At 39.7% G+C, this 13,015-nt stretch overlaps 1 protein-coding gene across 2 annotated transcripts in view; it reads right to left on the minus strand.

Moving 5' to 3' along the window:
- LOC126162372 (sorting nexin-14-like) overlaps positions 1–13,015 on the minus strand; it is a 217,551-nt gene that overhangs the window by 62,260 nt on the left and 142,276 nt on the right. For both annotated transcript variants that reach the window (XM_049918827.1, XM_049918828.1), the window contains one exon: positions 3,428–3,594. In XM_049918827.1, the coding sequence (XP_049774784.1) occupies positions 3,428–3,594 (167 nt within the window). The remainder of the gene's footprint in view (positions 1–3,427; positions 3,595–13,015) is intronic.

The raw sequence follows: 13,015 nt of genomic DNA on the forward strand, positions 1-13,015 counted from the left end.
ACACACACACACAGAGAGAGAGAGAGAGAGAGAGAGAGAGAGAGAGAGAGAGAGACTTACACACAAGCAAGCTGACCTTATGCACATATGACTGCTACCACTGGCAGCTGTAGTGTACCACACTTGTTTTACTGTGCCTCTCTGCAAGGTGCCACCTTTATGGTGAGTAGCAATCTATCCTTTTCCTAACAGGTTGATATTCCAACCTGAGGTTTCCCATGTTTTGTTATAAGTTGAATACAGGAACTGTAAGTCATCTGTCAGCCTTTCTGACACAGTGTTAATATCATCTGAGTTACTCAGACAGTGAACATGATTCAGGAAGTGATATAAACCATAAAAATGGTTCAAATGGCTCTGAGCACTATGGGACTTAACATCTTAGGTCATCAGTCCCCCAGAACTTAGAACTACTTAAACCTAACTAACCTAAGGATATCACACACATCCATGCCCGAGGCAGGATTCGAACCTGCGACCATAGCAGTCCCGCGGTTCCGGACTGCAGCGCCTAGAACCGCATGGCCACCGCGGCTGGCTATAAACCATAAACCTACCATTATTTTTCTGAAGCATTTCACGAACAAGTATGTTGGAAAACTAACACAATGGACAAGAGAATAGTAATAGAATGCTGGACAGTGAAGTTTATTGAAGTAGGACAGGGGACAGGGGCAGAATGAAATCTGCTCTCACCTAGCAAGCAAGATGTGACAACATGGAGGGAACAGTAAATCAACTTGGAGCAAACCGTAAATACCATCAACGGTAGAAATCCATATTCTAGGACTAGAACAAGACATACTGTCATTTTAAGAGCTACAAGATTGTTTCTGTGTTTTGACACTTCTGACCACACGATTAAATGAACAACATGGTTGGAGTGAGAGTGAAAATGTTATTTGCATTCTGGTATAACATGAGAAATTACCAAGACTTGAAACAATCCATATTTGCATCACTTTTTAGATTCACTACTATGACCAATTTCTGGGGTTAATGTAGCAGGTATTTGCACAATGGCATATCTACTCTAGACATCACCCTCTCCTGAAATACTAAAATTGTTAATATACCTGTGCAACTTGTAGAAGGAATTCTTTGGCAGTTGGTTCTCATGGGAAAGGCCAATAGCTTGCATCTCTACACGTAAACAATACAGCATATGTTTTTAATTACCGTATTTACTCGAATCTAAGACGCACTCGAATCTAAGCCGTACCCGAAAAATGAGACTCGAAATCGAGGAAAAAAATTTTCCCGAATCTAAGCCGCACCTGAAATTTGAGACTCGAAATTCAAGGGGAGAGAAAAGTTTTAGGCCGCACCTCCAAATCAAAACAAAGTTGGTCCATTGTAATACGAGACACAATTTAGGTCGAATGAATGACGATACAGCTACAGGAGTTTGGTTCGAGTCGTAAGCTTAACAGTTAAGTTTTACCAGGTAGCCATTGCTATACGTCAGGCGCTCCGTCCGTATTTATACGGGTACCCTTCCTTTTCACGTGCTTCGTCTGGTTTGAATCGATTGCTTATTTTGCTTTGATCTGATAAGTGCCGTTTTCTTTGTTATAGGTGTTTACGCCACTCTGAGCTGAAAATGCATTACTGTACTGTGTCATGCACTGTTTGTCTAATTCTGATAGTGCGTGTTTACGGCCTGTCGCCGCGCGCGGCATGACTTGCTTTTGTGCGCGCTACCGCCGCTTACAATTAAAAAAAAAAAAGAAAAGAGAGGAATCGTCTCACTCGCGAAACAATGGCAAGAGAATGCTATTTGTTGTTACTTACACTGCTTTCTTTGATAATGATCAACAAGAACCAAATAATAGACTGCATATGATAGAATATGTTCTGAACGAGAGTTAGGCGAAAATTTTTCTCCGTTTGAAAATCTTTGCGGCCGCTTCTCTAGTACGTCAAATTCTGCACAGGAATTAGTCATCTTAGATTTAAAAATCTAATCAGTTGCCGTGCTTAATTTCTGACTGTATCACTATTAGGCATAAGAAAAATACGAATGTAAACATGACACGATACGTATATTCTTCCGCGTTTGCTGTTGTCTCACTCTAGTTTCGTAGTTTATTAGGCAGATAGGATTTAAATGAAATAGCAGCAAACACGAAAGAATACGTGGCATAATGTTTACATTCATATTATTCTTATGGTGAAGAGAATACTGCATGTGATTCACATTTCGTCAGGTTCCTATTAGCAACCACCTCTTCTCACAGGTAGTAAAAAATTCAACACGTAGAGTTGGCCATATTGACAAACATCCCAAACAGTCTTGCCAGTCGGATTTTCGTAGTACATTGTAATTCTGCTACATTCGAAGATGAAGAATACGGAATTTGTATTTGCTTCGTTGGATAATGTACGAAAATGCAGTGGTCGAAACTCGGGGCAGAGAAAAAAGCTCGTCTTCCACCTTTTTTTTTTTTTTTTTAGTTTATTTACTGACGCAGAGATTTTGGCGGCAGTATTTATCTCTGTGCCTACAAAGCATCCCCTTGTAGCGCTACATATATTCGACGGCAGAAGTTAGTTGTGGTGGCACCTACCAACATTTTTGCTTTGCACTCGATTCTAAGCCGCAGGCGGTTTTTTGGATTACAAAAACCGGAAAAAAAGTGCGGCTTAGATTCGAGTAAATACGGTAATCAATTTCATAGTAAAGTATTTTACAGTTGGGGTTTGGCTGACAGAGCAGGAGACCAATTGCTCTATTGGTTGCAGTGTGTGTGTGTGTGTGTGTGTGTGTGTGTGTGTGTGTGTGTGTGTGCGCGCGCGTGCGTGTGCATGCGCGTGTTGTGTGTGAATGTAAAATTACAAGTACATGGAATGTCACCTCCTGAAGATAAAGTACTGCCCAGCTACACTGTCTATTTGTAATAATTCTGAAGTTTTCTTAAGTGCATTTTTCTTCTGATGTGTAAATATGACATTGCACTTCATAATTAATTGGCTGTATGAGCACTCATTATGATCATGTCTTAAGTGCAAATTTAATGATGGTGATCTGAGGTAGTTAGCAAATACACACTAGTCTGTGAATGCAGATAATATTACATGTATTTGACAAACTCAAAGACAAGTGATGTAACAATGAGAAGAGATCCATTTTTACTTTTATTTTATTAGTTTGCAAGTATTATCACACCCACACTTTTATTTATATATGGGTACATGGTAAATAATGCATGGGAGAACTTTCCAATCAGATAGTGCACAGCACTTACACTTCTTTAACGTAACACAGATGATATGATGTAACTTAAATTTTTTGAGAGAGAGGATTGTTGGCTGGTGCTTACAAAGGTGAATTTTCTATTTGACACAATATCTTACAAATCACATTTGTTAACCTTCATCTCTGACTGTTTGTGGCAATCAGTTATTAAAATTTGTCTTCCATCACCTGTCGCTTTGACTCCATAAATTCCACACCCCGTGGTCCAGATATTACTCTCTTTGGTGGAAGGTGTATGTCAGTAAATTCACCATGAAATTCAGTCAGCTTTGATTCAAGTACATAAAAATCATTATATCTTCTATCCACAGTCCAATGATATGACTCCGGATCATCTAAAGAAAAAAAAAGAAGACTAGGATTTTAGCACCTACATTGAAAGAAGTACATATCAAACATGAAAAATACCAGGAAAAAGGCACTTTAAATCTGGATGGGACAAGTGGAGTATATCCACATGTGGGAGTAAATTAAGGTAGTAAGTGAATAGAACAATAAACAGAAATTAGCAATAATGGAACAGAGATTTTGAAAGACAAAAACAGTAATGTCTGAATAAAAATTGGTATCAAAGATCAGAGAATGTAGGCATTTTGTACACAGATGGGCAGCAGGCACTAGGCAAGGCATTCCTCTCCTACGAGCCTGGATAGGAAAGTCTGAAGGCTCTTATGAAGTGCTGCAGATATTTGCCTAACTTGCAAAAAAAACTTCAGAAATTTGGGACTAAAATCATTTCTGTAATAACAGAATTCTACAAGTCTTAGAAAGTAAGGATATCGTATTTTATAATCAATATGGATACATAACAAAACAGTACCGCATAATGAAAGGAGTAAAAGTAACCACACATTGTATAGTTGTAACGTAGAGCGCAACACTCATATAAGCAAAAGTGATACTGAGCTTTTGGGCAATGTCCCTTGAAGTTAACTAATATAAACACACAACACAAACATGGGTACACTGGCCTCGCTACCTATACTGTCTGAGTGCTGAGAAATAATTGGTGGATGGGTTGGTTGGTTGATTGGTTTGTGGTGTAGGTAGTCGTGGTGGCAGTGGTGTTTAAGGGTCTAAACAGTAAGGTCATCCAACTCTTGTCCAAAGGATAGTCCACCTGGAGTTGGTGCTTCAATTATGATGTTGGAGTGGTAAAATCAAGGCACTGAAAGCAATACCAATGCCAGAGATGAGATACAATTGTATCCCCACAAGCTTATTTGTACTGAGAGGTACCTTCCTCCCATCTGACCTCTCTCTGCCCTTGCCTGTCCAATGCAATGTAAGACAGCAGCAGAATAAGTGAAAAGGCTACAACAGTAATGAACACCCATAGCACTTCCAACAGTAAAACAAGGCATGAGAAATAATCAGGTCAGTAGGTGTGTAAACACAATCAAGTGACCCTGGGGATCAGCATGGGGTGGGAGGCATCCCTTCCACAACTGTCCCACCCCAATCTATTATAGTCAATGTGATAAAAGATGAAAACAGAACCCATTCTCAGAGGGAGCATACAATCCTGTTCATCTCTTCTTTTGCAACTAGTACCAAGGGCAAGGAATCCTTAAGGTCTTGCCTTCATCAGAGTGCCATATGAAGGAAACTCCCAAAAGTAAACTAGGGTGCAGCATAGGAAAGGGATATTCACATCTAAATGTAATTAAAGCAGTGTAAAAGAGGGATGACCATGGCAGCTGATGGGAAGGTAGAGTCCAAGTCCATCTTCATCCAGAAAGGAGTTAAACACATTATAACTGAGAATAACTACCACTTTCTCCCTGGAAATAAAGTATCAGTTCAACTGTAGAGGCAAGAAGTCCAGAAGACCACACATGAGGTGGACAGCCAGAAGGAGCAAGCATTTCACTAAGATGTGTGTCAAGCTCCACAACAACTACACGAGGGTGGCTAATTAGATAAGATAAAACTACTGGTTAATCTGGTGTGAAGATGATATAGGGTTTGCATGTCTTCTGGAAAAAACAGAAGCAGGATAGGACTGCAGCTACAATCTCCCCAATACTATGGAGTTTATTGGAGGGGACAGTTGCCCACTAGATCTGTTCCCTCTCCAAATGAGTAGACACCTTATCTGATCCCATAAATCTGCACCTGAGATCATCATAGTAAATGTTGGGTAAGTAACTGCTTGTCTAGCCAGACGGTTGGCCAGTTTGTTCCACAGGATACCTGCCTAACTTGTGGTGCACAGAAAGACAACTGAGCAGGTAGTATGACTAAGGTCAGAGAGAAGATTATGAATAGTGGATATTATAGGATGGCAAGAATAATATTTGTGTGTAGCCCGGAGGCAATCAACTGAGTCACTACAAATTAAAACACAGCTGAGGGCAGTCTGTTTAATACAATGTAGGGCTCTGTTAATGGCCATCAGCTCTGCCCTAAAAACATATTGTTCATGACCGATGGGAAATGTAAAAGCATACCATGTCTTATTCATGCTGTTACAGCTGTCAATGTAAATGATGGTAGCACCATGGTATTCCAGAGGAACTGAGAGCAACAGACGCCAAAAGGTATAGGGTGAATGAAATAATAGGTCCTTGAATTGGTCCTAGTTATGGAATGGGTACCAACCAAGGAGGAGAGCATGGGAGTACACTGGGAGCCCACTCTAGAGGGGGCTGGGGGGAGGGTTTCGAGTTGCATTCCAGTTGGAGAAACCAAGCCAAGGGGAATGTTGGTATTAACACTTCCTGTATGAAAAAAGAATTGATAAGGAGGATGAATAGGAAATTGTCATACAGTGATTCCATAGTAAGTGGGCAATAGTTGGTACCATAGGAACTGAATAAACAAGATCCCTGCCCTGGGTAGGATAGTGCCTACGGGACTTGTCCAGTAAGTGCCACTGGCCAGTCTACTCCACAATCGTGTACTGCATCAAAAAACATGGCAACCATAGTCCAGTTTGAAAGAGACCAAGACCTCATAAATACAGAGCAGTGTAGTGCAAACTGCACCCCATGATGAGTGGGCAAAGAAGCATTACACTTTTGCCTGTAGCTAGTATTATGTTAATGAATGTAGGGAAGCCGTGTCAGCTTTTTATCAAATCGGGACTGAGTAATACGTCCATGTGCTCAGTCCCAAAGCAGAGTTCTGGGTCAGAACAAATCCTGATCCAGTGTCAAAAATGCACAATTCACATTTATGCAGGAGAAAACTGGAAGCAATTGGAAAGGGTCCAAGTGGAGGTCCTTCAGATGACTCCTTGGAGCTGGTGTTCAGCCAAGCCTAAAGCCTGGAGGCTATACCAAACACAAAAGTCATCAAGATAGAGCGTGGTGATAACCATTGGCCTGATGGAGGTCACTAGCCCACTGATGGCGATAAGGAAGTGTGTGACTCAGTGCGGAGCCCTAAGGGATGCTACTCTCTTGGACCCATGGGGACTGCCTGTAACCTAAAACTAACAGTGATATAAAAACTGACAGATTAGATTAGATTAGATTAGATTAGATTAATACTAGTTCCATGGATCATGAATACGATATTTTGTAATGATGTGGAACGAGTCAAATTTTCCAATACATGACATAATTAAGTTAATTTAACAACATACTTAAGTTAATATAACAACTTTTTCATTTTTTGTGTTTTTTTATTTTTATTTTTTATTTTTTAAATTTATATCTAAAAATTCCTCTATGGAGTAGGAGGAGTTGCCATTCAGAAATTCTTTTAATTTCTTCTTAAATACTTGTTGGTTATCTGTCAGACTTTTGATACTATTTGGTAAGTGACCAAAGACTTTAGTGCCAGTATAATTCACCCCTTTCTGTGCCAAAGTTAGATTTAATCTTGAATAGTGAAGATCATCCTTTCTCCTAGTATTGTAGTTATGCACACTGCTATTACTTTTGAATTGGGTTTGGTTGTTAATAACAAATTTCATAAGAGAGTATATCTACTGAGAAGCTACTGTGAATGTCCCTAGATCCTTAAATAAATGTCTGCAGGATGATCTTGGGTGGACTCCAGCTATTATTCTGATTACACGCTTTTGTGCAATAAATACTTTATTCCTCAGTGATGAATTACCCCAAAATATGATGCCATATGAAAGCAACGAATGAAAATAGGCGTAGTAAGCTAATTTACTAGGATGTTTATCACCAAAATTTGTAATGACCCTAATTGCATAAGTAGCTGAACTCAAACGTTTCAGCAGATCATCACTGTGTTTCTTCCAATTTAATCACTCATCAATGGACACACCTAAAAATTTGGAATATTCTACCTTAGCTATATGCTTCTGATTAAGGTCTATATTTATTAATGGCGTCATACCATTCACTGTACGGAACTGTATGTACTGTGTCTTATCAAAATTCAGTGAGAGTCCGTTTACAAGGAACCACTTAGTAATTTTCTGAAAGACAGTATTGACAATTTCATCAGTTAATTCTTGTTTGTCAGGTGTGATTACTATACAAATTAATATAAGAAGGAGGCCTCGAAAGCTCCAGTCTTGAAGGGTAATTAAAATACAAAGGCACCAAGGTGTGTCTTATTGACTGTGTAGGTGATAAAAAAACTCAAATGAGAGGTTGATGTTTAGAAAAAGCCTGTTGGATTGTCTTTTCCAACCTAAGCAGATGGTTGGTTGTGGATCATCTTTTCCGGAAACCACACTGATGAGGACAAAAGACCCCACGATTGAAGAATCCATCACAAAGCATAGTTGTCAGACTACCATAATTCAAGCAGATCGTGGATGATGCTGGTGAGGCTAACCAGTTGGTAGCTGTCAATGAATGTTGGATTTCTCCTTGATTTAAGAATTAGGGTGATGAGACTATCTCATCACTGTGAAGGGTAGAAACACCTTCTAACCAAATACGGTTGAATATCCTGCGTAGATAGAGTCTGTGAGTAGCATTCAGATGTTGGAGCATCTGATTATGGATTGAATCAGGACCTGGAACCATATCATGTGATGAGTCGAAAGCTTAAAGTAATTCCCAGTCAGTAAAATGTTCATTATAAAATTCAGAGTTAAGGGGGCGATGTCTTCGACTTCTCATTTATGCGTTCAAAAGGTAGCTGGGAAGAAAGAAGACAGCAGTGTTGTTGAGACATTCAGCAAGAATAGACGCATCAGCAGAAATACCACCACAGCGCAGGAGAGACAGAACAATTGTCGATCTCTGGTGACTCAGTATGCTACAGAGCTTGACCCACATCTGCGATGAGGAGGCATATGTTCCCACAGAGGAGGCATAGCACTACTAACAGTATTTCTTACCACATTTAATTATGTAGCCTTTGCATGGGACTGGTTAAAAGTGTAGAGGGCGGTCTGTGAATGATGCCACTTAGGTAGCAGCAAAGGTACGCTAACTGCCAGTTGGCCCTTCAGAGATTATGTGGGTGGGGGCTGATCCACATACCATGGTTGTTAAGTAGGGACAATCACAGAGTGGCAACAAAATATTTTTACATCAAGTAAATATCCTGTAGCCCATAGTATGATATCCTTTAGCATTCTCGTTGCGCATCCTATCAAACAGCTTTCAACAATCACTCATATGTTTGTCTACTCTCTATGTCTGCTTTACACATTTATTTGGCATTTTTGCCATTAATATTTATGTCTCAGCTCTGTCTCCAGTCTTTCTTGCAAGGCTCCCCTCCAATGATTGTCCTTGACTCCATTTACATTCTTCTTCTCTTCATACAGCTACGTACCACTTGCAATTGACACTTTTGTCCACCTACCTACGTATGTGAAGTCATTTCAGAAAAGAATCTGCACCTCTACCCAAAACTCAGTTCCTCATCCTGTCCCTGGAATGCTGTTTTCATGGAATTTCCCCAAGGGCCTAATCATAAAAATTCCTTTCTATGTATACCAAACCATCTTCACCTTTTTCACAATTATCTACAAGTTTTCAGATTCCACCAGCCACATGTCACCAACCCAGTAATACAAAACCAAATTTCCATGCTAAATGCAATCATAATCACCCCATTACTCAAATGGTAGTCTTTGCTCTCCAATAACTGAAGGAGCACTCCAAACTACACGTCCAAACGTTATTCAATCTTTTGTTACCTGGGCCCATCTTGCAATGCCACTGTCCAACAGTACCTATCCTGCTCTCAGTGAACCTTCTCACCTCAATGTCAAAGCACCCAGACCATCCCTAGCTGACTTCTAACGTATGCCATATTGCCTGAGACTCCCAAACAACATTCCACAAAATTCAGATAAACCCTGAATACTGTTGTCAGCCTATCCATCAAGAATCCCAAAACTACAGCAGTTTTAGTCCTTTGCAAAGATCTCACACCTTCAGCCTCACTCTCAGATTCAGTTACACCAGACTGGTCGAAGATCTACTCCCCTTCACCTGTACCCTACAGTGGAAAAATTTTCTTGCAAACCAACCATCTGACCAAAATTGAGCAAAAGCTAACACTGAACATGTTTCTCCCAGTTCATACCCCATTCAACCATGATTTCTTGGCGGAAGAAAGAGTAACCATCCACTGTGTTAAAACACTCCCTAGTTTGATCATGCTTCCTACTACAGAGGCTCCATCATTGTTGTGTGTGTTTTTCGTTTAAGATTTTAACATAATTGTCTCAGTGCCAGCTAACAAAGAGGGCAGATCGGCAGGTACATTAAACTCGGACCTCTTAATTGAATATAAAAAACAGCCATTTAAATTGTGGTACACTGAAACTGCCACAACAAGCACTATACACTGGACGATCATCACACTGCAGAAGAAAGCAATGGCTCTCAGGACTGTGTTCTACATGTAGATAAAAGGGGAGCAGTTCAACTTGCCTTTTGGGTAGGAAAAGGAAAACAATGGTCACAATGTTGACTTTCTAGCTGAATACATTATTATCCATAATTTCTCGCATGATTCTGTGCCTGAGCAGTGATATTATCACATGCAGGGGGATGGCCACTGATCCACCTAATTATCACTGTAAGCCTCCCTGGTTTCCATGTTTACTAATTAATTTCTATGAATTCTACGTGCCCTTGTACCCAGCAGAATGAAACCTCTTTCCCCAACATTTGCAGGTTGAGAAGGGCTCCCTGAATAATGTGGACTACATCGGTTGGATACCATCATTTTAAAGACTGAAGAACTCTCGGGGAGTCAAAGTGTATGAGGAATTTTGCAGCCTGAATATATCTAAACTGCTGAGTAGTGAACTATCCTTTTCATTATAATGTTGTTATTCCATCTTGATTTTCCACTGATACAATTCTGTGATATGTGTACTGCTGAAATTTATATTTAAGATTCTGATTTAAAAGCTGCATAATTGCTTTAAAGATACTTCATTTGTACATTAAGATGACCATTAATTTTCATATTTTGATTGCTACTGTAATGTGCTATCACTGAGAAAGCCTATTCTACAATATGTGGTCAAAGGCATATAAAGAATGTGAATCTGACATTCACACATTTCAGTAAAGTGTCCCTGGAAAAGTTTAACCTATCATAAAGACAAAGGACAACACACCACACATTTATGTCCACTAACAGATGACCAGATACTTTTGATCAGAAGGTGTAACTGTAGAAACCAATATTAAGTGTTCAGATGGTTTTAGCCTGAGTCCTATATGTTATCAACTTTTTATTCCTTGCTTAACTATTGATGACGATTGTACTATTGTGCAGATGTCAGTATATCTGTCTTTATCTCTTCTTTGGGTGCACAAGGTTTACTATCCATTGTTACCAAGTATAGGTCTCTATAGCTCCTTAAGGAAGGTTTAGCTACTGCACTTCTACGAGTGCAATTTTTTTCCCACAACTGGTCTCAGTGTCAATACGTTTACTTTTTGTGTCAGCTTTTCACAGTGGTCACAAATGATATTGCACAGATAGGTGCCTGTTGCACCTTATATTTGTCTTTTCTTTCTTTAATTTTTCCTCCACTTTGCTGGAAGGTACTCAATGTGTTACTTTAATTTCTTGTATCTTTTACATCTTCAAGTGATGGGACAATCTTGAATCCGGACTGTATGACTCTCATCCCAATTAACGTACGAGGGTGGAGATGATGAAACTGTGCTGGGTGTTTGGACATCTTAGTCACAATTTCTGTACGTTGGCTGACCTTTACACACCAGTAAAGTGTCTCCAAAATTGCTGAAATTTTAAGCACATTAAAGCGTTTGATATACCAAATCAGACTTTGAAGCATGTATAACCTGCTTTGATATATTCGGGATAACTGAAAGTCAAAATAAATGCAGCTAGTTGTCCTTTGCAGTTCCTTAATTATTTTTTTCATGTTTTGTACATCAGTCACTCCATTGGCTCCCCACTGTTCTTTTTAATTCACTTTTGCTGAAATTTAGTGTGTGTTGGGTACTCATCAAGTTGTTTCAAATTCTTTAGCAGTGTTGTTTGATGTGAAGCAGCAATTTCCACTACAAATTTCCCATTTTGGAGGCATTTTATTGACTTTAGCAATTTTAGAATCCCATAAAAAGTCCTCTGAATATAGAGAGACAAAACTTTTCTAATGTATTGTTGTCTCTCTTTATGATTAGAAACATATTCTGGCAGTTGATCTACATTCTGTTACTATTACCTGTTGAATGTGTGTGTTGAGAAGATGTTGAGAAGAGCTGAACTCTTCACTACCTCTACTGAGTTCAGTGTTACTACTATCCAATGGCCCAGCTGATCCACTAGTAATATTTTTATTTGCTGTAGGCAACATGGGCATTCAGAGCAGCTGTAGATATACATACTAACTCAAGCAGAGCCCTGATTACCTGGGCAAGTGTTATACAACCCCACAGGTTGCCTTATAATGACTGTTTAACCACAACAACCTCCCACTGTCTTAGCATGTGGTACAACTTTTTCTGTGATATTCTATGGTCCACTGCTGCAACCAACAGTGGCCACTGAAGTATGTAACGAACTTAAAATTACAGAGGACCAGCTATTCTGAGTAGCACAAAGATCTGTATTCAACAGACATGAACTCAGTCACCTGAGATTGTGCTCTCTCAGGTGCTTACCATTTAGAACCACCTAAGGGGCACATATAACTTACAAGTAACTACAAATACAGCGATAATTATGCTCTCCCACTGTCATTATGAACCACAACATCACCTTGCATAAGGCATATGCAAATTTTATGACTCTTCCACCTACAGGCCTTGCCACAATTATCCCATCCCAGATGTCCAGTATAATCTCCAATAACATCAAATCTCAAGGTCCAACCCAGAACAGCTCTCCTGACACAGTCTTCCTATTCTCCGCATCTAGGACTCTGTCCTCTCCCTGCACCCCACGTATCCACCTTCTTTGTGCTTCCTAATATCTATAAACCAAACTGTCTGATATCAAACCTGCAGAATGTCCAAGGGCAGCCTCATATGCCAACCTGCTTATTGATCATCTGGAATACACATTTCTAGCTACCCATGTAGAAATATGTCTAGTTCTGGTCCAATGATGGTTCTTTGTGCTATGAACTGAAGATGAAGAGTCACCAGTCTCATCCTTACAAAGCCGCAACTACTCCTATACTTACCATTTCACCTGATCCTATCTGGCTCAGCATTCTACCTACTTAAATATCACACTCCACCTGTTAGGTAGCTCCATAAATATCTATGTCCTTATACAGTCCATCAGCCACCAGTACCCCCACTTCTTTTAGTGCCACCCATCCCACATTAAACACATTAAAAAAATCTGTCCTACACCATCCAG

Source organism: Schistocerca cancellata, chromosome 2, assembly GCF_023864275.1.
Source record: "Schistocerca cancellata isolate TAMUIC-IGC-003103 chromosome 2, iqSchCanc2.1, whole genome shotgun sequence".
Taxonomy (NCBI): Eukaryota; Metazoa; Arthropoda; class Insecta; order Orthoptera; family Acrididae; genus Schistocerca; species Schistocerca cancellata.